General features: G+C 40.5%; 1 protein-coding gene across 3 annotated transcripts; it reads left to right on the forward strand.

Moving 5' to 3' along the window:
• The first annotated feature begins 1,308 nt into the window (after positions 1-1,308).
• On the forward strand, positions 1,309-27,264 carry quob (quattro b). Of its 3 annotated transcripts, XM_006784491.3 has the most exons (24): positions 1,312-1,703; positions 10,851-11,048; positions 11,489-13,037; positions 13,974-14,144; positions 14,562-14,685; positions 15,566-15,659; positions 15,907-15,993; positions 16,076-16,192; positions 16,928-17,026; positions 17,116-17,264; positions 18,875-19,013; positions 19,158-19,280; positions 19,426-19,623; positions 19,733-20,667; positions 20,853-21,102; positions 22,356-22,445; positions 23,204-23,428; positions 24,071-24,241; positions 24,859-25,036; positions 25,200-25,316; positions 25,383-25,637; positions 26,122-26,360; positions 26,566-26,623; positions 26,774-27,146. In XM_006784491.3, the coding sequence occupies exons 1-23, from the start codon at positions 1,701-1,703 to the stop codon at positions 26,602-26,604; spliced, it is 5,550 nt and encodes a 1,849-aa protein (XP_006784554.2). In that variant the 5' UTR covers positions 1,312-1,700; the 3' UTR covers positions 26,605-26,623; positions 26,774-27,146. The 3 variants fall into 3 exon arrangements, with proteins under 3 accessions (XP_087696763.1, XP_087696762.1, XP_006784554.2); XM_087840636.1 differs by having other exon boundaries at positions 1,311-1,703; positions 25,200-25,637; positions 26,774-27,148; XM_087840637.1 differs by having other exon boundaries at positions 1,309-1,703; positions 25,200-25,637; positions 26,566-27,264.
• Positions 27,265-27,534: the final 270 nt, after the last annotated feature.

Below are 27,534 nucleotides of genomic sequence, written 5' to 3' on the forward strand. Positions count from 1 at the left end.
AGAAAGAAAATTAAGAAAAGCAATATTGACTACCAGCAAATTAATGACATGTTGTTTATAGAAAAGTTAGGAACTGATACTCAGTCACATTTAGTTCTTACAGGTCCAGACACACTTATCCTCCAGGTACTTGGATAGATGTCCTTGTTTCTTCTGAAAGATTCGGTTACACCATTTGCATATTGTTCTTGATCATTCAACTCAAAATCTCTGGGAAGAAAACAGGGAAGTGGAAGAGAACGGAGCAATGAGGCTAGAATGGAATCGTAAATGTTGCCAAGATAGTTTTTTGTGGTTTAGAGTGAAAGACAAATTAGCATGGCTTTCTCTTTATGAAAGAAAAACATGTGAGGAATGTTTAGGAGACTGCAGTTTCTACAGAGTGGAAAACCACACCACAGAGAGAGCTGGAGAGAGCCTTTGCTTTCATAATTGCAGCTACAACTTCACCTGAACACTTGATTAAAGGAAATATATTCTACCCCTTCTTCATATGAAGCAGATATTCATGTAATGTCTGGAATCTCCATGAATAAACAGACAGTGGTCCAGGCCAGCTGTGAGGTACTTGCACAAACCACCACACTCACATGCTCTCCCTGGCATTCAGCCGGCAGAAATAAACAGTTTCCTTTCATTTTTCCTCAAGACATTTCTCAGTCCAACAGAAGGTCCAGAGTTTCAGACAGAATACATCTTCTGATTCCAGATGTACAATGTAGTGCAGAGGGTGTAGTATTACATTCCTCAGACCTAAAGCAGAAGTATAGCCGAACCCTTCACATGCCTGCTGCTTCTTGGCTTGGACCTCTGCAGAGAATCCCTCCTGCTCTCCATTTTCCTTTGATATGGGTTAAACGCTGGGCAGTCTGACAGAAGACAATTGAGGAAGAAAGGAAATGAGAAAGCCTGGAGGAGACAGTGTAAGTCAGGGAGGGACAGAAGAAAGGTGAAAGACAGACTTAGTCTCCTAAAAGCTCCCAGTGGTTAAAATAGAAAGGAAGGGGCCAAAGACGAGGGGGCTGGATTTCTGCAGCTCTCTGATTCTGGGTCATAAAAGTGTGCTAGTATGTGTGCGTATGTTTATGTGCATGACAGAGTAGGAAGTGGGATGGCTCGAACTTTAAAATTCATTAGCAGATACTGTACATTCAGTAAATGTTTTCCTGAACGCTTTGTGTCTCCGTTTGTGACACATTGTGTCTGTGGGTGTGCTTGGTTGTGTGAAAAAAGAGAAAAAAACCTGAGTGTTTGAGAAAGAGCAAAGAAACTCTGAATAGCCTCGAGGGGGTTTTCCTCTGAAAGGGAATGCTTTTCTCCACCCCCTCACAGACACCCTCTACTTCGATCTCTCTCTCTCTCTCTTTCTCTGTCTCACTCCCAAACACTCAGAGTAGCCGTAGAAGCGAAACAGACTTAAAAGAAGAGAAAAAGAATCAACGGGCAGCTCGACAATTTGCGTCTCTCTGTGCCACACACTCAGACTTGGGGAAGGTCTGCGAAGAATGGAACTGACTTTACTTACTTTTCAAACAAGGCAACTCACTGTCATGTGGATGTACTTCAGCCAACTTCTACTGCTGATGAACTAAACATGGCAAGTTCTTCTGCACAAAGCCAAAGGAGGCTGTCTGGAGAGGATTACCGGGTCCAAAAAATGACAAAACCTTCTGCTTTGTAGAGGAGAAGCTCCCGCAAATATGGTAAAGTAACACCAAGTTTCCCTCCCGAGTATCATTATTGTCCATTGTTACTTTCTGGTTTAAGATTTAAACTGCTCCAGTGACCCAGTAACTCAGAGTGTGATTTCTGGTCTGGACAAGTGAACAAGTGAATTTCTTTCTGTGACTTTGCCAGCTATGTGTACGTGTGTGTGTGTGTGTGTGTGGGCTACTGGAAGCCTGATACATTAGTTTACACGCAGGGCATCATTTTACCTCCTTTCAACTTTTGTTTTCTAGTTGGAGAGTTCTGTGCATGGTAATGATGCACACTTTTTGCTCTCGTCTTTTATGAAACTTTATCTTTGTAGCACACAAAGGGAGTACAAAACCCAATGTGAGTGCTCTCTCCAAAGCTTTTTGTAATCCCGAGCACAGTTGGTGGGACCGTTTCACATCAACAGCCAGCAGCATCTCAAGCTTTTTAAGTGTGTGCACACCAACAAAGAGAGAGTGACAGAGAGAGGCACATTGTCGTTTGTCTCGCATCCTTAAGTCCTTTGATTTGGACTTAATTGATGCGGACGGCACACATACTTGAGTGAGTGGAGAGTGTTTCGATGTATAAATTATTTTACTGCTTTGCATGCGCACAAAATGGAATTCTCCAGTTCGGCGGTTGGCTCTTTAAAAAGTTCAAACCGTAGAGCTTTTAAAGAAAGGAGGGGACTAATCTAATCCCAGTCACAACAGAATGTAATTAATTACGATGAGTAAGCCACAAGATGGGGAACACTGATGGTGGATTTGTAGGAGGATGTGGTTTCTTTGAACTTTTATTTACGTATTGCTGTTGCTATTAAATTTGTTTTTAAAAAAGGGGAAAAAAATCCCTAAATGCTTGCTTGGAGCATGGCTTTTTTTGGTAACCTGGAATATATTTAGTCAGTCTCACATTTATCCTTTATATTTATGGAATATACTTTTATTTCTTACATGGGAATCCGTCTGACCCATAACATCTGTCCAAGCGTAAGTGATAGCTTTACAGCAGGAAGGAAGGATGTTTAAAGAAGTACAAACTTGACTGCGAGTGGCGGCCACCACTGTACTTTGCCCCGACTTCACTTCCACTGCAGCGCTAGTTTGACCAGCTTTCAAAGACGTAACTGTTTGTTTTACTTAATGCCTGACTGATGCCATGAGCCTGCAGAGTCTCACTTATTAAACTGCTGCACTGTGCAAGACCTATTGTGTTTAAACTCTCTACAATATCACAAAAGCCCAACTTGTGGCACGCTGGTGTGCAATGTATTTGCATTTAGTTAATCATGAAAAGTACAACCAAGAGTCACTTATTAACTATCAAGGTCAAGAACTTTCCTCTTGAGGCCTCACAGAATCATGTGTTATGTGTTCCTTTAGTGTACAGTAAACACAGTTACCTACTGCGGGACAGACAATATTTTCTATTGTCAGTTGAAGTGATAAAATTGTATTTAAAATATATGCAAATTATGAAAGTGCACATGAGAGTTCCACTTGGGCTTTGGACTTGCTCTCGTCTTATAAAAACATATGTGGAGGCAGCAGGCGAGCAGACTTTCTACAAAACAGTAACAGTTGCAGAAGATTAGCTAACAAGAATAAGCAAACAATGACAGGTTTAGCTTTCACAGGAGAAAAATAATTATGCCTCTTTTCACTAAATATTTTATTAATATAGTTGCTTTAGTTGTCTGCCGTTGCTGTTGTGCTGTGCTGGTAGAGACAATTGATTTATCTGAGTTCTTATGGGTTTTTTTTTAAATTTTGGGGGCGTTAAAACGATCAAATAGTCACGAGGGCATTTATACTGGAAGGAAATAGTTCCGTTGTGGACTATTAAAATATAACAGTGCAATGAATGATGCTCATTGCAATGTTCCATAAACCTACAGGAAACTGCAGAATTTGGTGTTTATTCACTGTTGGTTTGGCAAAATAAACAACCACAAGTTACTGGATCTGCTCCAGGCGTTTAAGTCTATATAATATATCAACTTTCAGATTCAGGATACTCAAAAGTGCTGATTTATCAGTGTGCCACAAGCATGTACATCATCTCAAACTCTGTGGAAATGCGATGCGAGTGTCCAGATTTTGATTGATTGGCAGAAAACTGGACTTGGATTTCCTGGGTCACTCCCCCCTTTTAATTTAGCTAATACTGCACACTGCTCAACTTGATTTTAATTTTTGCCAAGTCTCTTCTGAGGCTGACTGGGAAAATGAACTCATTTGATTTATGAAGAAATTATGGGTAATCACAGACATCTGCCATTTGGAACTGTATGATCAAAACAGATTTCATTTTGCTTCAGTCAGCACGTCAAGGCTCTGAGAGTTGTCGTGAAGTTGTGGACTGAATTTTCAGAGTGTCTATCATCTCTGTATCACAAAAGTGGGTCAGATGCAACAGAGGCTTTGCACTTGTATTTCCAAAACAGAGCCCCAGCCAAGTGTTCAAGGAAAAATGTCAGTGCCTCGGCTGTTCGCAGGCCAGCTTTCATTACGCATTGTCTCTAGAAAAGTTTGTTTTTGCAACATTGCCATTTCCTCCCCAATCTGTGGCTTTCCAGTTGCATGAATTAATTTTAAATGCAGTTTGTTAACGGTACAGAAAAAAAAACCCCACAGATTGCACTTCCTCTGTTTGACTTGCATTTCTTTGAACTCGCAGAAGACCCTCATACTACCTTGCAAGAATGAAGAGCAGCAGATGTTACTGCACTGCACTCCTAATACGCAAGCTCACAGACATAGAAATCCAAATTGTCATATGGCTTAATACATTTTACAACACTTCTTCTAACAGTACAAGTACCTTTTCCACACTGGGAGCCAGTGTGTTGTGTTGCACTGTCTAAATACTAAATAATTTGAATTTTATGTTCGATATTTTGAAGCCAGGATCCGGCTTCGGGAAGAAGGCTCAGATCCAGAAGGTTTTGTTTAGTCATGTTAAATGGGAGCGGTTCATGAATGAATCAGCTGTGGTGACATTGTGCCAGAAAAAAAGTCCCTGTGTGAACCTTTATCATAGATATATTTTTTGGTTCACTTGTTTTTACACAGGGCTGTCACTGCTGTATGTCTTTACTGGTCATGGGAAGTCTGTGCTGTCTGATCTTGTGGTGGCATGAAAGAAAAAGAGAAACTATGTCATATGGCGCACTTTAAAGCATCCAGGTTTATCCCTAGATCAAATAAGGATTTTGAAACGCGGATTTGTGATTTCAGAAGAGATGACGGCATAGATTTACGTAGGATTCAAACACACTTGGTTCATTGTCCTACGATATAAGCAAATATTTTCAGCATGACGGCCTGCAGCAGTGCTGTTTTGACTCTTCAAGTTATAAGCTGTTGGACTTGTTCATTCTTATATTATTTACAGATTAAGGTTCAATTAATGGATTATCTGTGAAAGCTCACCCACGTTCTGTGGAAACTTGCCAGTGTTCAATACTACAGCACCATGAGTAAGGACTGGAAATCTGATACACTCTTTATTGAACTACAAAATGAACAAATGTATTTATGGGACTCTACATTACTCTTAGCGGAAGAAACAACGCGATGTAGTAATTTTGCCTCATGTGGGATTTTTCATCTTAAAAGGCTTTAAGATGGCTTATCCGTGGGAGCCCCTCTACTGAGTTAGAAAGGCTTAGAGCACACACAGAGGCAGTTCTGTCTCATCACCAAACAGACAGAAGGAAATAGTAGAAAAGGAGGGGGAGTAACTCAGAGACACTGGGAACATGGTTTTCATTATGACATGACTAACACTCATTTTGATGATGATGGCTCGAAGTCAAAAAATCGTTTTTATTTTGGGTTCCGTGTGAAAGTAGTCAGAGTAAAGCGTACACTGCAAAACGCAATCGTTTTTGAACCGTGAAATAAAGAGAAAGGAAGATGACACCTGCATATGAAGCTGACTCACTTTAGCTCTACTATGTGCTGTGTTTTTTCTTTCCATGACAACATTTCTTCAGTTGACATGTCACAGGCACTCAGCCTACTGTGTCCACGCTGTTTTTGTCTTTTCTCATGACTGAGTTGGTGGTGTGTCATCCGAGGCTCTCAGGTACAAGACTAAACGTGCAGAATTCAGGCAGTTGTCAGGAAATACTGGCCAGTCTTAACTGTCACTTTTGGTTATGTTTTGGGTTAACCCTGGAGGTGCAGTGACGGCCTATCTCTTATGAGGAGTTCAAGAAAATGTGATGAACAGTCAGAAACGAAAACATAAACCAAACTCTTTCAACATGTCGCATCAAAAGCTGCGCCAGTTTAGTAAAGGTTAATCTCCATCACAATTACATCTTTTGACCCATATAGCTGATGACAATGCAGTACTCACCTTGACAGGTTGTTTATGCAGTAGCTCAGTTGTCGATCAAGACTTTTGTTAGCCCCAGCCTGAGGCAATATGGTGAAACTTGCCATAATGCTTGCTATTCTCTATACAAAACATTGAAAAAAAACCTCCTAAGGGGCAGTAGACAAGACAAAGAAAGAGCTAACCTTTATAAGAAATGCCTCTTGTCCATGTGGTTAGGTCAGCTCAGGTCAAACAATGACCTTTGTTGTAGACTGAAGCTCTTTCTAGAGTTTAATCGCAGGCTGCAATGGACAATTATCACAAGATAGGAAATCCCCTTGTCTAGAAAATGCAGGAGAGGCAGTGTTGGAATGTTTTCAGCTGGCCAAAAACAACAATCTCAAAATGAAAGTTCAGGATTTAAGCTTGACTGAATACCCTTCACTGGCTGATTCTGGAAATAAAATATATCTTGGTGGAAAAGCAAAGACGCTTTATGGTCATATGAGCTGGTTACTGCACACTGATAGATGGTGGAGAGAAAGAAAAATGCCATAATGATGCATGAAAGAGACTCTGCCTGGATATTTAAAACAGACTGAAGGAACAGATATGAGTCTATTGTAATGCCAGGAAGGTGACACAAAGAGCGTACTAAACAGGAAAGAGACAGTAGAAAACAAACCCGAAACATGAGGATGTTGATTAAAAGCAGTGTAGCTGAAAACTGGCTTCTATGTAAACTAAAGCAACAGATACACAAGCATGTTCAATAATGCAATTTAGTGAGTTCAACATAGAAAATGCATGGCTGTCCCTCTATTGAGGTCTGACCCACCACACCTTTGGATGCATGGATCGATGGTTGTTTAACTATCATTATATTGAAAAAGATTATACTTGCATATGCTGCTGTGACTGCAAATTACGATTATAACTTCCTTATTGTAATAATGTTTTCCAATACCACACACAGACACATTTTGCTTTGTTTGACAGATGTTAATGATGAATCTTTCACAGTTCAGACCTGTTTAGAACATTTTCTGGCACTGGTAGGCACACATACCAGTAGGAGCAACAAAGCACTAGAAGTGAGTTGACTCGCTAGCCAGTCTGAACTGGTTCCAGCTGAGCTATGATTAGTAAATCGTAAAATTGTCTCTCTCATGCAAATATTGCTAGCCAAACCACCCATAGAGATGACTTCCAGTCAGGGAAGTTTTCTTTTTTAGCTAGTGTTAACAAAAAACACAGGTTTATTTCTCAATTCAACAGAAGGGACTTGGAATGATTCCGTTGCAGTGAGGAAATGATTTAAAGTCACATTACACAACAGTGGATGAACTCTATCAAATTTGTGGAATATAACCTGAAATCTATCATCTACATAAGAAAGAGCACACGTGCAAAACTGCACCAATTCAAATAAAGCCCTCCCTGAGAACCTGAAGTCTTCAACTCTGCAAAGTAAGTTCAGGGAGCCGTGCTTTATTAGACATGACCACAGGTTTACTGTTAACTAACAGAAATACAGTAGTGGCTGCAGTCAGTCTAAAACAGCTGTGATGCATTACCATTTAAGAGCCTTCCTAAAAGGTATTCTGCTCTCCATTTCGTGATCTGTTGTGACAGATGTGCACAATCAGAAAAGCATTCTTTTCTACTTAGGGAATGCAAAGGCTCCATAGACTCAGAGCACTGTGAATGGTCAAATATTGGTATTGATTTACATCCAGAAATCTTGTCATGAGTCCAGTAGATCAACATTAGCTCATTTCACAGACATTTCAGTCACTTTGTATTCACTATGTATGTGCAATCCTGTTTTGTGAATGCAAAGACTAAACAGAATTGAAAGATTTACTGAAATACCAAATGGATTATAAACAGCTGGAATTTTATGACATTTGTTTTGCATGTTTAATGTCCAAGTTGCTCGCAAGTATCTGCATCTGCCAAATGGTCTCAGTGTAAACCAGTGTGAGGTCTTTGAAGCTCCTGCACTTGTGTTTACACTGAGCCGCTCTGGTCTTGGTCAGGCCATCAACCTAAATGAGGAAGGGGCTAAAAAACAGAGTCCTTTGTGGGCTGGGAGATTAACACAGCAGGCTACTGACAAGTGATTGTGTGAATAACATACCTGCTGTGATTAGCGACTGATATCTATGCAGATTCAAAAGAAGTGTCAAGTCCTTATATTCAAATATCAACTCGGTATGAATATTATGGCTTTCCTTTTCATTACCAAACATTGATTTAGTTCTAGGATATCTGGATAGAAGAATAATTGTACATTTCACCTCTATCTGGCATGAGATAAGACTGTGAAGAGCACTATATTTAATAATCTTGAGACACTATAAAAATATTACATTGTATTTCATGGGGTTTCCAGCCAAGTTAGCAATGTGGAAATCAATGCTGGTCAGTCTCCCCAAGTGGTTTTCACTTTTGAAGTTCTCATTTTTCAGTCAGATGCATATGTCAGTGTATCCAAAGTGTTCCCTCGATGATTCCCAAGAATTTGGCAATCACATGACTTTTCTTCTTTCATCTCATAGAAGTTCACATTGCTGCACCTTTTATCACATGCTAGAGGAACTTCCCTTTTGTCCAGCACTCTGGTTAATGACCAGGTGATACAGCTGCTCTGTATATAATAATATAATAATAGCATAATATATTAATATATAATATACAATAATAGTCTTTTCTTTTTCAAACTTATTTTACTTTATTTATATATTGTGCTACATGTAAATGTTACATCTGTGCACAAAACTCTGGATTCATTTTCATGCAGCTGGTGTACTTATACATCAAACCAACAGTAGAGTATCTGCAGTACCAAACACTGTTGTACTAAGCCAGGGGTCGGCAACCTTTCGCATCCAAAGAGCCATTTGGACCCAATTTCCACGCAAACGGAAACACTGGGAGCCGCAAATACATTTTGACATCTATGTAATTAACTCATTTTGAACTCTTAAGACACCCAGCTGAACTAAAATGATCCATGTAGCAAACAAAAACTGTTGTGAGCCGCCACCCTTATATCGCCTTTGGGCTTTTGGAGCCTTGACCTGACCTGAAAATAATTGGAAAAAAAGCACTATGCTGCTAAAAAAAGAAAAATAGATATTTGCAAAATTCTGCCTAAATATGTATTTTACCTGGTTAATGTGTGTGGCGGGGCGTGGTCTGCAGTGCCGCTGCAGGGGAGGCGGACACACCATCACGCCTCGCCACCTTAACGTCTGTGCTATCTATGCTGTTGTGTTGGTGTGTGTCGGGCTGTGAACTGAAAAGCTACAGCCGGCTGTATGCGTACAGCAACCGTGTGTGAAAAGTGGTCAATAAAAAGATGCTGAAAAGCATGCTCATGGAAACATCGTCGGGTCTGCCGTGGTATCTTTACAATGGGACTTCTGCTCCTGAACCTCCGCGCACAGCGTCTGCAAATCGGGGCTGTACGAAGTCACTTTCATCTTTACGCAGGACTGTAAGCTGTTGTCTGTGAGGCGTGAGCGGTGTTTGTTTTTAACATAGTTCACGGTGGAGAACAGCTGCTGACATTATGTGGATCCAAAGGTCCACAATTGGCCTACCGATAAAGTCTCGATAAATGCACGGCGTTTCGGCGGGTACACCGGCTTCCGCGAGTGTGACGCTTATTTTGAGCGATGAAAAAAATAAAAGAATATAATTGTATTTTTATATTTCAATATCACAATAATCTTCCAATTTAGAACTACAAGTTAAAAAAAGAACTAACACAAATAAAATACACTTCAGCTAAATACTTCTAATTTATTATTTATTTTCCCAAACCACACGGAGCTGCAATATAAGGACTAAAGAGCCGCATGCGGCTCCGGAGCAGCAGGTTGCCGACCCCTGTACTAAGCCATGTTGACAGGCTTCACGTCTCTAGTCATCACCACCTCAAAACTGGGCTTATAGTCCGGTTGGTGCACCAAAACTGCTTTGAAGACATTATCTTTTCATCTGAATAGCTTCCATGTGCTTAGATGGACTTCACTTGTGGCACAGCTGGTCCTAGTAGAATGCCCATGCAAGCATTCGCAAGATTACTAAAAGCAGACGTCTGCCTACAGGCTGCTACTTTACCTTCTGACATAAGATGGTGTCATATGCAGTGGCATCTTTATGAAACCATATGCTTCTTTGTCATTTTCAATTACATCAGATGCCGACCCAGGTCTGCTGCTAATATACCAGCTCAAATTAAGTGTATCCTGGCTAGACATGAAACAAGTTGCACATACTCATACAGCACAGACTTAATTATCTCCATAATAAAATTGAAATCCTTTTGAACAGGCTTGTTCATGCTTTCTTCTGTGCTGTTCTTGCCTTTAATCACCCAAGTAGACTGAATAAGAATTCACTGACCCAACAGTGAACTCATAAAGAAAATAATATATCTGTTTCTTTATGACAGCAAAAACTTTTTAAACTGATTTCAAACCCAGGACAGTGAAGGTGAGCAGGTCTGTCTCGTAATTTGGCATTTCCACAGCAATTGTTGTTGACCTGTTTTGGCTTTTGAGACTTTTTTCTTTCAAATACCTTATTTGAAGAAAGTTGTGTCTAAACAGACATAGTTTGTAATTTATGGTCACGGTGTACTCGTTTTCCACACGTGGAACTGAAAATAGCAAAGTTTGTGAAAAGGCTGAAAATACCAGAAAATTTAATGAAAATCAAATCCACAGTGACAGACTGGCATCTGCATTACTGTAGACGTCCAAACTTCATCTGACTGCCCTTCATCTCTTTTTCTCCTACAGAACCCAGAGTCTCTGGACTCGTCCATCCAGAGTGTGCTGTCGGCCCTCTTCCCACCGTTTGAGGCCACAGCGCCCATCGTCCTTTGCCAGCTGTTTCGCACTATTGAGGAACGTTATCATGGTGATGCTCTGCAGTGTTTACTGGACTTCCTGATTCCTTCCAAACATGTGCTGGAAAGTGTCCAACAGGCAGCATGTGTGAGTAGAAATCATATCTTTGTGTCTTTGTGAAATCTTCCATATGTTAAAAGGTTGAGGGGTTCAAATAGTGTCAACTGTCCAAGTGATAAAGACTACCCTGCAAACTTCCGCTGCTGCAAACGTCTTTTTCACTGTATAGAAATGATTAATAAAAATTGTGATTTATAAGCTACAGCATACTGTAGACATTGTTTTGTTTTGTATAGAAAACTTAGGCTCAGTCAGAGCATCAAATGCCCACATGAATATAAATGCCTCAAATTACACCAGTGGTAAATTCAGTTTTACAGTATGATCAGAAGATTTACTGTAGATGTCCAAACTTATAAGCAGGAAACACAGAACCAAATAATCAATGCAGCAATGCAGTGAATTAAGTAGACAGTAATTTAGAAACAAAACTGCATTGTAAGAAACCTTATTTGATTTTTTCCTAGGCTGGATACTCTGATGTGGTTTTCCGCTGTGAGGGCTGGCCTCTCTGTCTCCATGACAAAACAGTCATCCAGTTAGCGCCCGTTAACCCCTTGCTGTTGCGTCCTGGAGACTTCTATCTTCAAGTGGAGCCTTTTGGGGAACAAGCGGCGCGCATCGTCCTCAAATGTCTTCTGGAGGAAGGATGTCGAGAAGTGGAGGAGACCCCCATCCCTGAAACGTCTTATCCCTGCATCTTCACCGAAGACTGGCTGCGGGACATCAACGAAGGACGTGACGGAACTCCTTTGTCACGGTGTTTGCTTTGCACAGACCAAGGTGTAATTAAGTTGCCGTGGGCCAAAATCGCAATTCCAGAGTTTTTAGACAAGCCTAAGATCATGCCCACCTGTCAGAAATCTCGCCCTGAGCCAAAGCAGATTTCAGTTCCCGTCCACTTCAACTCCTCCACCCTACCAGTTGAAGCCACGATTCTTTCAGCAAATGACAGGATGTCAGCATCCTTAAGACCCGCAGCCTGTTCTTCCAAACTTGTCAAAATGGAAGATAAAAGAGGGGCCCCGAAATCCTGCTCCAAACCATTAATCAAGCCGGTGGGTTGGGTTTCTCCTAATACCTGGGACAGTCATAACTATCAAGAGATTGAGGGTGATTATGTAGACCTGGTGGATATCGACAAAGGGAAAGAGCTTGTGGATAAACAGAGAGACAGGCTTCCAAATCCAACCAATGCAGTTTTGTTCAAACCTGTTAGACCACCCCCACCTGTGCCGCTTGGGAATAGCGTTCCCTGCGGACGCACGCTTCAATATACAGAGGAGCGTTTTACACCATGCAGCCAAGGGAAGCTGGAGCAGGACCTCACTGATGAAGACATGAAGTGCAGGTACAGAGATTCATACCTGGCGGCACTGACAAATCCAGTGCCTTTTGAGAAAGGGAGTGTAGACCTCCTGGCTGCCTTGGAGGAGGTTGGCCTGACTGAAGATGGGGAGTTAAAATCTAAGGCTAAAATTGGTGCTCAAAAAGACCAAGTAGGAAACTATTGTAACCATTGTGAGGAACCTGTGTTTGGTAATGAGCCCTTCCCTTGCAAACACTACCATGAGCCAACACCAGCAAACTTAAAGCCCCACCTTCCTAGTAAATGTGAGCCGGAAAACCTCATGAAGGAGTCGCCCATAATTTTGAAATCAACCCCTGGTTTGAGCCAAAGTCAGAGAGTTCAGACAAAACTTATTTCTCACCCATCAGGACATTGTGCTTTTATGCATCCAGTATCAGATGTGTCCTCGGGGACCCCTGATGGTGACCTGGAGTCTCACCAGAAGGGGAAGGATGTGAAACCATCAGGCAAGCACAAAGTTAAAGTGAGGTCTTTGTCCGCTGTCTCAGAAACTCCTACAGGGAGGCCACTTCTCTATAAGCTCAACAACAGGAGCCATAGTGATATTTGCCCTGAAACAGTCACGAACTTAATGCACTGTAGGAAAGAAGTTCAACTTGATGGGGAAACTCTGAAACTGGAAACAGAGAAGTGTCTAAAAAAAGGTAAGTGAGGGATAACATCCATGCGACTCAACAACATTGTTATTATTTTGTGCAAACAGCCATTAAAATGATCGGTTGCTCCATGTTCAAAGGGGCTCAGAACATTTGAGCTTAATAGACGGAGTGAACTCGCGTGTTTGAAGGAATGTGCTCCAGTGAAGGTCACAGTTCACAAAGGCTCTTTAAAAGAGGGTTCAAAGGTTAAAGATCAGGTTTGAGTATGATCTTCCTCTAGGGATTCTCCCAATGCTGTCTGGGTTCTCTGGCAGTACAGCCACATTTATGTCATTCCCATTATCAAGGGAGTGAAAGGAAATAGCATGCTGCACCCCAGCGAAAGAAAGGGCCTGAACCCACTGGGTAGAAAGAAAAAAGCAGAGCATTCTTGTAATGTAGAGAGACAGCATAACGTGCAAGAAGGCAGTTTCTCTATCCTCTGCACCCAGTGGCATGTGCCCGCAAGCCCTCAGAGGGGCAAGTTGAGATCTTGACTGGAGACATGCTTGTCACGGGCTGTTAAAGTGGCAAAGAGAGAGAGGACAGATGAGGCCTTGTTGGCTCCAAGAGGAGGCCAACTAGTAAAAGCAAGATTTAGTAGTCAGACCGCCGCTGTGTTTTGTTATAAAGACCATGTCCAGTATTTAGAAGTGGTCTGTGAATGTCTGTGCAGCTGTGTAATTTTAAACATGTTAAAGATATGGCTCGGAAAATTATTAATTGCTGTTGTTATAAAAGGGCAAAGGTTACTGCACAGAAAATGAAGCTGACAATTTACAGGAAGGCGCTGCACGGTCTTAGAATAAAGTCCCTCAATAAAAAACAGTCTAATGGATAATTAAAAATATATGATCATTTTTCATGCTGCCAAAAATCATGTTTTGAGTTGTCACATTTATAAAACTTTCAAAATATATAAATATATTTTTGCTTTGTCAGATTCTCAGCCGAGCAGAAGTGAAGCTTTGTCCACCGCAGAGGGGCCGGGTACCAGACTCCACAACTTAAAGACAGAAAGTATATCCTCTTCTGACACTCAGCATCCCTCGCAAGAGTCAGCTTTCAGGAGGATCAGTGGCCTGCTTGAACTGGGGATTGTGTGTTTACCAGGTAATTTTGCACTTATTAGTGTATGACATGAGAATATATTATTTTGCAATGTGATTTTTCTGCTACTGTATGCTTCAAAATTCTTTTTTGTACCTAAGAAGTCAAATACTGCACACAACATGACGACTTAGCATTTTAACAGGTAAAAACAGTTTTTATTCCGATTAAACTTATTTGATCAGAGGATGACATCAGCGGCTTCTGTGTCATTGTAAGATGTGATGGATCAGATGTTATAATTATTACGTGCCTCAAAAAGCTCAGCAGAAGCGAGTGACGCCTCAGTTTTCAGTGTTAAACATAAAAGGTTAAATTTAATGTAGCCCTGAATTCCTGTGACTGAAAATTCATATAAAGAAAACTTTTACCACTTCATGGATTTATTAAAAGCATCTTCTCCATCATGTCCATCCGCAGGCAGCAGGGACAAGACTGGCAGGGCAGTTGTGGAGGTCCATGGTGACAGGATGGGGTGGACGTCCCCTCTTGTGTCAGCACAAAGCATTTGTGAATTACTGCTCTACTTACATTCTATACCAAGGTACAGTGCTGAAAGACTTAGATGTATCTCTAGAGAAAAAAAGATAACATTTCTGCAGTTAACAAACCTGCGAGAATGGAGTTTGTGCTTTGCAACATATGGGAAGCTGATGTCTTCAGTGTGCCAGAAGAGGAAAATACTTGCTGGCTTTTCATTTAGTGCCTGTGATTATTATGTTATGAAAAGGTTCTACCACAAGAGGGCAGCAGCATATCATTTTCAATATTTCCAGTGGTCAGAAGGAAGCTGTGAATAATATTATGCATGACCTCATATCCACACCAACTGTTCTCCTATGGGTAATTAGTTTGTATAGCTACAGTTCTACAACTAATATAGCACAGATTTGACCTCTGCATATAGCGCCTTAAGATCATTTGGCAGTAACATGGCTAATGTTTACTGACCGGTGGCCAGTAAACATTAGCCATGTTACTGGTCTAGCAAAGGACAAATTAGCAGGCTTATTTGTTTACACTAACTAAAGGTTTTGATGCAAAGATGTTCTACCAGAAAGCTGACCTTGTGCTGTCCCCAGCAAAGAGTCACACCACAACAGTCTGCAGCCAGGCTCGCTGCCAGCAGTCTGGTATGCAGCGCATTGACAGAAATAACAGCCTTGCTTGATGTAGGCTCACATTGGGATAAGCAAAGAAGAGGTTTCTTTTTTCTTTGGTTTTTTTTTTTTTTTTTGTGAATTTGTGAAAAAGTTTAAGGTCTAAGTGTCAGATGTGGGTAAGTAGGTGTCAGATGAAGAGGTTAATGTAAATCTGAGATGTGGATTACTTAAAGCCCAAAAGCTCTTAAATCTGGTCTTTATTGCTAAATGAACACTGTGATTTGGTTTCCTAATGCGCTCTAACATGACTTGTTTTTGTAGGAAAGATGTTCGAGAGCTGGGAATGACTTTGGTCATCAATGCCAGGAAGAAGCCTCCCCCGCTTCACCTCTACAAGGCTCTATTGATGGCCCAGGTTAAAACAATAATCCTGCATGCACATGCCAGAAAAAAGTTGATGCAAAGACTATGGGGAGTGTTTGGTTTACTGGAAAAAACAGGTCTGGGGGTATAGTCTGGCCTTGTGCACAGTACAAATTGCACTGTAGGTCTGTGGTCATTAAGGTTTTACCGTAAGTGAGAAAAAAAGGCAGGATACTTAGACATGTACCACTTAATAACCCTCAGCAGCCTTCCCCTAACCTGTTCTCTTTCTGCTTCAGGAGCAAGCTCTCCATGCTGTCCACAGTATCGTCATGCTGATGGATAAAGACACTTGTCAGCGTCCTGAAAAACAGCCTGGTCTGCAGGTCAGACATCAAAACATTTCATTTCCCTATTCAGTATAAAAGTGTAACTTTTATTCACAAAGTGCTTGCCTTTGTCTCTTAGATGGATTTGGTGACCACTATGAAAGCCCTAAACAAGACGGTGGAAGCTTCCCAGCTAACCTCTGATTTTGGAGGTACCTTCACTTACAGTCACACCGAGTGGCTGCAGTTCCATCAGGTACTAAAAATGCACGCTAAGTCTACACAACTGCTCTACTGGTGGTATTGAATCCTAACTACTTCACTCTGAAAACCCATGGAGTGGTCTCTGGTGACTAAAGTTGCTCAACCATAATTCAACACAATTGAAATTAGGCTCCCACCCAGCCAACCACCCGGAGCATACATGATATCTGATGTGCTGTACTTTGAGTGCAGGAAGGGTGTGGTCACATGGGAAAGGCCAAAGTCTTATCTGAATGATGAATTTGATTATTTATTATAATGTTAATTGCTCACATTAAGTAGGGGCTGATATTTTATCCTGGCTATGGATAAAACTCAACACTGAGTCTCAACCAAGGCCATTCTGCTTTAACACACAGGTCAGTTACTTTGTGTAGCATATACAATACCATAAATTACATAATATTTCACTGTATTAGTGTGCAAATGAGGGGAAGGAGGAGTATGCCAGCCCAAGAAGAAGAAAATAAAGAATTGAACTACCTGTAGACAGCTATAGATATTTTTTTAAATACAGTTATTTTTAAACCATTTATATTTCTTAATATACCTAATACTTAAAGCAAATTGAATGTTAAAGTAATACAGCATTTAACCACTGATATTGGTCTCCAGTGTCTGCAGATTTTTTAAAAATTAACTCAGTTTGTCTCCTTTTGCTTCCACGCGACGTTGCCTCTTCCACAAAGCTTCTCAGTTCAACACAATGGAACATGTTTTATTTCAGAGGCTGGTTTCATTTATGACTGACCTGCGAGGAGCTGACAGTTTGTTGCAAAAGGCCATTAAGAGGGTGGATAACAGAAACCAAATGGACACAGCTCAGGTAACATATATATATTTATACTGTATTGTTATTAGATTGGTGTATGGACCACATGCTTACATTTTGGCTTTGTTTTTTGCATAAAACAGGAAGTGCAGCAATGCATTGAAGAACAGAGGATTTCAATGAAAGAAATGCTGGAAGATGCTAGACTGGTGACTTTGCAAAGGGAAGGAGGGGCTTTTCTGGCCAGGATGAAGAAAGAAGAGTTCAAATTTCCACAATCTGAGGACTACAGGTGTCAGATATGATTTGTCAATGAATGATGTTCTTCTTTTTTAACTTGTATTAATCTATATAACATGCTATAGAGAATCTAAGGGCTGTTTTATTTGCACTTACCATACTTGGCAAATTTATGTGCACATTGCATTTGGAAGGGTAATGGGTGAAGCCATCCTGGGAATCACCAAACTTTACTAATAGGAATGATAACATGTAGGATTTCTCCTCCCTAATGGGAAAAAAACGACATGCATGTGAGGTAGAAGTCAATTAATGATCATTTTTAGATGCCTACACAGTCCTAGGAATATCTCTACTGTAATTATTCCAACTAAGTGAAAACAAAAAAACTGCTGGCTGCATGGCTGTGTGGGTGGCTGTAAAATGTTGTTTATATTAAATATCAACAACTAGTTTCATTTGTTTTACTTACCAGCAGGAGGCATAGTAAGTTATCCATGAAATGTTACCATAAATCATAGAATAATGAGTATTAAACTTATTTATTTTAATTGCTTTTTGCCTTGTTAAAAAAATAAAAAACACACCCCAGTAAAAACTGCATGAATCTTATTTGTGGTTTTAAACTAGAATTAAAGAGCAAACAGATTTTATTTGTCTTAACTTAAAGGCCCAAAAAGAGATGTGCAGCTACCACTAAACTCATAAAAAATAGCTGTGGCAAAACAGGATTATTGTGTTTTAAAATACTTTTTAGTTTGAACATTTATTATAGCGTGCTTCTTTCATACGAACAAATTCCAAAAATCTGGTGATTTTGAAAATCTCATAAAGTCCTATTTTATTCGCAAGAGAACACAGAAAACATGAAATGTTTGAACTGAGATGGATATTGAACGTTTTGAATTGAATAGCAGTGACCCATCAAAAACAAACAAAAAAGCAAACATTGAGACAGCACATCTATAAGGCACCATCCATGCTGAAAGGTATGCACATGTATTAGAGCAACAAAGAATAAGTAAGTCTTTTTCAGGGAAGGCCTTTTGTATTTTAGCAAGACAATAAAAAAATGCATGCGGCAAGTCTGTCATTGTAGAAGAGCCCTGCCTGCAGTTCAGCCTTTCTGCCAGCTATAAATGAAAAATGCGATAAAGAAGATCGAGGACTGTTTTGCAACCAAGTAATTTATATCAGATAAGAATGGGTCAACATTCTTCTCCCAAAGGTCCAGCAGCTGATGTCCTCAGTTTGATGTTCCCAGATGTTTACAGACTGTTGTTAAAAGAAGAGAGGATTTTACCCAGTTTTAAACATGGCCTGTTCTTAAAATTTTTTGAAACATGTTGCTGTCATCAAATTCAAAACGACCTTGCTTTTTTTCCTAGACTGGGAGTAAACATTTTTCTGTGTTCTAGTCTGGGTCAAATATGAGGTTGGCAAATCATTGCACCCTGTTTTTATTTACATTTTATGCAGTGTTAACAACAGTTTCAGAATTGGGTTTGCAATAAAAAAAAACAAAACAATAAAACAAGGACAGTGTCACCTGATGGCTGTCAAAAACTGCCTGGTGTGATTCTGATTAAAAAGCCATTTCCCTCCCTGCATGACAAACGCAACCTCACAGTCAGTCTTAAATGTTTTCTCCTCGTGTTGCAGAGACGCTTTGGAGTCGGTGACAAGTCTTTATAACCAAGTGGAGGAGAAGCTCCACACACTGGTGATGAGATCAAACGAGTCCCTCCAACAGCTGGAGTTCCTTTTCAGGCTTCGAGAGGTGGAGGCCAAAATCACCACGGTATGTCTAGTAATCTTAGTCTGTTTACAATATCAGAATCTTCAATATGTGTTTAAACATCTAAAAGTTATGCGATGATAAACTCACAGCTGGTAGCCACATGTACAAAGTGTAACCGCATAACCAGGGCTTTGTGTCTTGTAGGCTGGGATGTGGTTCAGCACAGAAGGTGAACAGAGACTGAAGGACTCTTACCCAGTTGATGATACCCAGGCTTGCACTGAAAAGGATTTGGAGTACTTCCACATGTTCCTTACTCAGTCGAAGGTATCACCTCTATGTAATGGCAAAAAAATTAAGGATAAGAAAACTTGCCCTCTTTTGGCTGATCAAAGTTGATATCAGTGATATCGTTAAACTGCAGAAGCGGAAGGAAATTGATTTCACTTAACATTTTCATCATTTATCACAGGAAAAACAGCAGAACGCCTTGATCCTAGCTGCAGAGGCAGAGGGCATTTTTAAGTCCAGCGACAGCAGCCCTGCAAGAGATGTTTTTCAAACTCTCGTCAACACTTTCAGATCTAATGTAGAAGACTTCATGCTGCGTGCACAACAGAGATCCAAAGAACTGGACGCGCTTGTGCACGTTTACGCCTTTTGTGAAAAGGTTTGTGTTTTGTCATTGCTCCTGACAATTTTTATTAATGTCCTTTTCCCCCTTGTAAACATTTTTACTGATTACTTTCCATTTCCTTTCACTCACTCTCTCTGTCTAGGCATGTGCCCTGGCCAAAGAATGCAGTCATTCTTTGGAGCAGGTAGAGCAGGGGTGTTACCCAGCTCTGACTTTAAGTACACTCCAAATGTATGAGCAGAGATTAGGTGGTGAATTCTCCACCACTCACTTCCAGGCTGTGAAAGCTAAAGCCTGCGCCTTGGGATCAGGGGCTTCGGCAGCAATGAGAGTGTGGAATGCAGCTTGGGCCCAGTGCCGAGAAGTCAGGCAGCATCTTAAGGAGATGCAGAAGAAGAAAAAATACATAGATAAGAACCAGATCCAGAAGACCACAGCTGCAAAGTCTCCAGGGGAACATGGAGATACGGAGAAAGAGGAGAAAGGGAGTGTGATAGCAGAGGCAGAGCATTCCTTGACCCAACAGCTTAGCACCAGTGCTGTGTGCCTCAACTGCAACGACTTCAAAGAGAGCAAAAACAAAGAGTCTAAAGAGCTGCATTTACCAGAAATACCTGATAAAAATGGAGAAAATACTTCTTTCTCTCTAAACACTGACTCCCACCAAGAGAGCAAGTTGAGGCCAAGAGAGCATCACAGTGAGACAGATCTAAGAGATGTAAACTCAATGAAAGGGAGCGAGGATTTTCCTTCACACCAACCTTTAAGTCGATCCCTAAGCGAAGGCTCACATGTCTGCTCTTATCTGACGAGCGTTCCTGGCTTTTCGCCTTTAAATGTGAGTCACAAGCACTGTCATAGTAAGACACAGTCACTGGAACAAAATCAGCAGCCCATCCAAAATCACCCTTTTCCCCATAACAAGAGACTACGGCCAGGAAACCCGATCAGCAAATCACCGAGAGACAGCAATGAAGGGAAGGGTGAAGGATGTATAGACTCCAGACGGGAACCTGAAGATGTCAGGACTCCAGAGACATTACTCACACCAACAGAAATCAATGGCTGCACTGTTTTGTAAGTAACCCTCTCCCTCACCTGTAACCTAGAGCAAGATGGTGTCCAACATATGGCAAACTATATTAAAATGTTTTACCCAAATGTTCCCCAGTAAGCAATACTGTCGTATGAAGACATGCTACCCACGCACACACAATGTAAAACTGAGCTCACCTGGGTTTCATTTCCTGCATGTGGAACAGGAAAGTACGGAGGATCATGGAGGAGCTACTGTCCACAGAGAGGGAGTATGTGAAGGCTCTGGGTTATGTTCGAGAGCACTACTTCCCTGAGCTGGAGAGGGAAGATGTCCCTCAGGATCTCAGGGGCCAGAGGGGGAGCATCTTTGGTAACTTAGAAAAGCTCCACGACTTCCACCGACATTACTTCTTGAATGAGCTGGAGGGCTGTGTGAATGAACCCTTCAGAATAGGACGCTGCTTTCTACATCACGTAGGTGCCATTTGTGAAAGTCTAGCTTTAAGAAAAATAAACTATATTAAAACATTTTAATATAGCCACTCGCCTAGCTTGGGAGTTCGGTTCGATACTTTGGTGTCACGGTTTGATATTTTTTCAATACAAAAAATGTTCATGCCTTTTTAATTTGTCATTCATTAAAATTATAAATATATATTTTAACTCAAACGTACAGTTTTTAAATTTAATGTTGCTGAAACAACAAAATAATAAAAAATAAATACATCTATCTGATCGAGAAATCACTCATCTTTGGAAAAGAGAGTTTATTACAGAGAAATGGCTCTTTCCAAAATAAAAGCTATAATATACGCTTCTTCTGGGCTATATTCTCAGCAGCATATTAAACATATCAGGTCCCCATAAGGAGAATCGTGTGCTAACGGCTGTCTAAATGACTCGGGTAAAGTTTGTAGCATGCGTGCTTGTTGTTTTTGTCTGCTTCCACTTGTCTTTGCACTACAATGATGTCCGCATAAATGTGCAGTCATATTCATTTTGTTCCCACTAGTGCTGTCAGCGTTAATCTCGTTAAAATGACATTAACGCCATAACGCGGCAAATCTCCGTTAACAAGTTACCGTGGATCTCCCCGTGTGTGGGGCTGGACGGCGTCAACACGTTAACGAGCTAACTGCGCTAATGCACTAGTTCCCACCAATGTAATTGAGCATTGCGTGGCACATCCGACATACTGTTTTACTTTTGTCCATGACGCGCTTAACTTCAGGGTCATACGTCACATGAAAACCAAGATAGTTCCAAACGCCGGATCTGAATGAGGGTGGGGGACGTTCAATTTGCCATGTTGCAACGAGCTTAGCTTCTGTCTTGCCAGCTTGTTCGATACATATGCCTACTGGACCGAAAGCACTGTATCGAACGGTTCAATATCGATATGAGTATTGTTGCACCTGTAATATATATATATATATATATATATGTATACACACTGTTTCTTGAATCATTAAATCATTAGTTTTTCCATGACACAATCGGTGTAAGTTTTGGCAGCTGTTTAATGTTTAGTACTACCTCATGGTTTTCAAACAACAAATAATTTCCCATGTGATGTGTAATAAAATTGCTTTCAAATGTGTCCTGACTGTATGCCCGTGTCTTTAGCTTCCAAGAATTTACTGGAATTATGGTACACTGCTTGTGATGTAGTGACATACTTCCACACAGAGTCCCGACTAATCATCTGCATTTATTTTCCATTTTAGAGAGAAAGCTTTGCTTTGTATGCCCTTTACAGCAAGAACAAGCCCCAGTCTGACAGTCTCCTGATCAATCACGGGCAGGCTTTTTTCAAGGTGAGATCACAAATGTGGACCTTGTCTCCAGGATGCCACAGATATGTAGCCGCTATGTAGGATGCTATCAAAAAACGCTGTTGTTTCAGGAATAAAAACATCTCTTTGTATACCTCTGGACCTCTCTAGTGCTATTTTTTTTGTATTTTATTTATTTTTTGTATTTGTATTTAGTTTTTTTTTTAAAATTGCCCAGTAGATGCCTCATTCTGACCACTTGCAGTCGTGCATGTGTAATTAGAGCAGAAGATGTGTCAAAACGTAGACCCTTCAAATCTAGTGTTGGAGAAGAGATGACAAATCTGTCCTCTAAGGCAATGCTGAAATTCCAAATACATTGCAATATTGTATTGTATTGTATTGCTAGTGGACTGAATGGGACTTGCAAGAAGTGATGTAATAGGGAGTGCTGGATGCAATTCAGAGGTACACATGTAGTCATATTTAAATTAGTTAAGGTGTTGACTGCACCTCATTAAAGGTTTGTAAAGTGATATAGTTATTACAAATCCTGTAATAAGGATTTTATGAGAATTCCTTTAAAGCTATGTTGGTGGAGAAACTGACTGACTGAAACTGACAGATTTTGCCATTATAAAAGGCATTTATTCAAAAAATGTTCTTCTAATCTCACTCATCCAATGTCCCATCACACACACGCATGATTTTAACCATGTCATACACCTTTTTTAGCCTGTACAGATATTCACTAGACCTTTTATAACAATACTGCTTTGTTTCCTCTTTTCTTGTACCAGCAAAAGCAGCTGAAGCTGAGGGATAAAATGGACTTATGGTCATACCTGTTGAAGCCTGTGCAGCGCATTAGTAAGTACAGTTTGCTGCTGCAGGACATGATGAGGGAGTGCGATCCGGGACAAATCAGAGAGATAGCTGAGCTAAAGGCAGCCCTTGAGGTCATCCACTTCCAGCTTCGTCATGGCAACAACTTGCTGGCCATGGACGCCATCCACCACTGTGATGTAAGAAGGACTCTAGTTGCGTTAGCTTTAATTCTGTGTAATTTGATTATCATGATTACAAGATGTGAGGTTTTTAAGTGTTATATGCATATTACAAAATATAGTATGAATGTACACTGGTTTGTCATGCTGTTGTGCAACATCTATGAAATTTAAGCAGCAAAGTAGGGAAACAGGTACAGGCAGGTAAATATAAATACTCAGAAACCTTCATCATTTCTTGGTGTTGTGCAATAGCACTGTTAAGACAGAACACACATAGGAGAGGCTAGGATATGATTGACAAGGAGAATTTATTAGCCTCATTCATAGGAATCCAAAGTGAGGTGATGTGTGTGTGGAGGACGTGGTGGTCTGGAGCTCCATTATCTGAGAGCCCAGACAGAGGGGGTGAAGATTCACAGGAATTTTGTGGGTTATTTTGTGAACTTGATGACCTCTCTCATGTCAAAAGTAGTTAAAAAGTTCAGTATCTTGCTTTGCTGCTTAAATTTATTTAATTTTTTCTTTAGCTGAATTTAGAAGGTTGATAATTATAAAAAGGATCGTACATTTAAAATGTAGTTTTTTGCATTTTTGATGGGTACAGCATTGCAAATGACCCTACTGAGCCACACTTAATAACTCTTTTGTGTACTACAGGTTAATCTAAAGGAGCAAGGGCAGCTGATTCGTCAGGATGAGTTTTTGGTAACTTTTAGGAAGAAAAAATGTTTCCGTCACATTTTCCTTTTTCAAGAACTCGTCCTCTTTAGCAAGACAAGGAAGACTGACATTGGAAATGACACGTACATCTACAAACAGTCATTCAAGGTACACGTACTGCGCAAACACACACGCATGCAAAGTGCTTCAAATGCAGATTTTTTTTGTGATTCATCACAGCAAATAAAAGTTCATTCAAGAAACTTCCCCTTTATAACAAGTCACTAGAAAATTACTTATTGCAAACTGCAAATGACTGTTATAGTGACAGCTTTTCCACTTGGTGTCATAACTTAGGAGAATTTCCTCTTTGCATACATGAAGGGGAAGACTTGCAACGCACACAAACCAGCTTGACCTTTACCGGAACCTTTATCCAATGTGACACATAATATAGAACTATACTCAGTAGTGTATATCAAAAACAATTAGCAGTCACAATATTTTGACTAAGTTTTTCTGAATAATTCAATAATATGCAATAATATACCCATAAACCTTGAGCTGCAACTTATAAAAACAGTCCTTTTGTGAAAATTTGCAAGTACCCTTACTTAAGAGTCACTATTTTAACACAGCTCAGCTCTTTATTTAAAGTCCTGTCTGGCACACTGATACTCCTCAAGAGGACTTGGATATTTGCCTGTGGTTTTACAAATGTACCAAACTGCTTGCTGTATTTACAAAAACCTATAATCTAACACATTATCTTTCTCTGTATTCAGACCTCTGACATAGGAATGACACAAAACACCGGTGACACCGGTTTGTGTTTTGAGATCTGGTTCAGAAAGAGGAAAAGTCAGGACACATACACTCTGCAAGCAGCCAGCCGTGAAGTGAAGGAGGCTTGGGCCAGGGACCTGGAACGGATACTCTGGGAACAGGCTATACACAACAGAGGTATGGCACCTACATATAAACACACACCAATTATTACATTTGGAGGACTCATTTCATAAAAGAAAAAAAAAAAAAACCCAGCGCAGCATATCTAGCTGCACAATTAGTCAATGAATGTACCATTTGAGAATTACACAAATGGTTTCACATGTTATCTTTTTAGAGGTTCGTTTGCAGGAGAGAGTGTTTCTGGGTATTGGAAACAAGCCTTTTATGGACATTCAGCCCAGTGAGGCAGCCATCAATGATCGAGCCATTGACTACGTACTGATGGGGAGAGGTGAGTATTTGATGTTTTTAAATAAATTTGTGACTTCTCAGACCCTTACACTCTTTCTTGTTGCAGAAAACAGAGGCCTGTTCTCTGTGGGATCATGTGCATCACGGGATGAGCTTCCAGGAGGGCGGCCAAAGTCCGCTGGTTCAAGGAGCAGCTCTTCTTCCTCCTCGTCCTCTGGACGGGGCTCCCTCTCCCCTGTGGGGTACTTGTGTGGCCCAAAGCAGAAGGTGATTGCAGGGGTCCTTGGACGATATGCATCACCCCCAGGAGCCCTGGAGGAGGACGATCTTGACCAAGAGAGTGGAAGTCAGCATTTATTGTGTGAGTGAAACTTTGATCGGAGTAAAAAGTATGTGATACATTTTTATTACACAAAGTCAAATGACCAGTCAAATGAAGAGGGTATTTCTAAATGAACCAGAAGAAAAGTATATACCTTGATGTACCCCAAAACTTCCTATTGCTATGAGAGTGTTTCTGATGACCCCTGAACAGGTCATACACCAGATATCAGGGTATTGTGTTTCAAGCCTCAGAGAATTTCCTCTACAAGCTATGGGGCCAAAGGTCAGAGATCAGGGCAGATTTCTTTTCAAGAGAGCCAACGGTATTTCAATAGCAAAGCTAATTCCTAAAAAGCTGTTTGGCCCTCAGCTGTCGGCTATATTTAGGAACTTTCTCTCACCACTATGTAGTAGCGGAAGAAGCTTGTCCCGTGACATAATTGATGGCAGACTTTGATCATTCCTCAGTTCAACCAATCATGCACTTACAATGTTAACAAAGAAACTTTTCTTTGTTCCAGTGGACAGCTCAGAGTCGTCAGGCGAGAGCGTAAGCGGCTTCAGCAGTTCCAGTCACAGCTACCACTCTGCTATCGGAGGAGAGGTGGAGGACGTAATCACTGTTAAGGAGTCAGTGATTGCTCAGCCGACTGAGGCTTCAAGCATTCTTGCAGGAACCACAAAAAAAACCCAACCACCAGTTCCACCCAAACCCAAGCACAAACCAAAAGATCACAGCAAGAATCTGCCCTGCAGCAAGGTGCAGTACGAATCTGAGTAAAAGGTCATTTGGTTAAAACCAACCTGGTCATAAATCACTCACAGATGTATTTACCACTCAGTGAAGTCATTCTCATTTCTGCTTGTAAGCTGCTTTGTAGCTTACATGTGTGGTTTTGAATGTCAGTAATGAATCTTCTATTGTGACCAGTCACAAATATTTCTTTTTAATTATTATCTCTCAGGTACAAAGCACCGCTTTTGGAAAGTCCACTGATGTTTGAGAGCTAAGATATATATAAGGTATAGTAAAAGTAATGCAGTTTTACATCACCTATATCTTTCAATGTTGCATAAAACACTAATGAAAGGGAGGCACGTGAATAATCCACTGTTCTATTGTGAAAAGCAGTTATTTTTACATTTCTTCTTCATTTCTTCATTTTTCTGCAGATGTCTAAGCAGCCTGCGAGTCTGTTTGTGCCCGCTACCAAAGGAGACATCACTTTATTCCAGCTGTTACTGTAATGTTATACAACTCTGTAAATAAAGCTTCTTTTGATGTCACCACTAAAACCGTAGGTCAAGAAATCATCGGTGTGTTGTATTCTCACTACAAATGGTGATAAATGTCAGTTTGAAATGCGTACCTGACGTGGCTTTTTTTGCACTATATATTAGGTTAGTTTTATATCTTAAACTGCAGTCTCTGTGTCTATGTGTATTTGCTATTCATAATACATTGTGAGATTATTGTGTACTCTGAAATGTGGATTTTATCATTGTTAAATAAAAACATAACATAATGCCGTCTTTTTCAAATCTATTGCCAAATGTTGTACGAATGATGGAAGCCTCAGCAGTACTCAAAGCACAACTAATTTCCTCTGGAAACAAATCATTTGCTTTTTCTTTTGACAACTTTTTTTTTTATAATTTCACATATTACCGGTCTGAAGATATTGTTACATGACTTTCATACAGAAATACACAATATAAACAGTGATGTTGCCTGTTTGCTTTTGCATGGCCTTTTTCACACCTCAATATGAAAACATTTGGTGACCAAAGTGGCGACATTAGGAGCTTAACTGCCAGTTCAGACTTACACTAGCTGGACAAAGTAAATGAGCCATCAGGGCATCATCATCATCATTATCACCACCATGTTTTGAGTACCTCACTCAATAAGTTGTTAAATTTACAAAAGTCTA

The sequence above is a fragment of the Neolamprologus brichardi genome, chromosome 5 (genome assembly GCF_056152115.1).
Source record: "Neolamprologus brichardi isolate AB-2024 chromosome 5, ASM5615211v1, whole genome shotgun sequence".
Taxonomy (NCBI): domain Eukaryota; kingdom Metazoa; phylum Chordata; class Actinopteri; order Cichliformes; family Cichlidae; genus Neolamprologus; species Neolamprologus brichardi.

Coding starts and splice junctions, on each gene's coding strand:
- quob (XM_087840637.1), top strand. Junction 15,660..15,906: donor AGGCTCTATTGATGGCCCAG/GTTAAAACAATA, acceptor TTTCTGCTTCAG/GAGCAAGCTCTCCATGCTGT. Junction 25,638..26,121: donor TGGAAGTCAGCATTTATTGT/GTGAGTGAAACT, acceptor TCTTTGTTCCAG/TGGACAGCTCAGAGTCGTCA.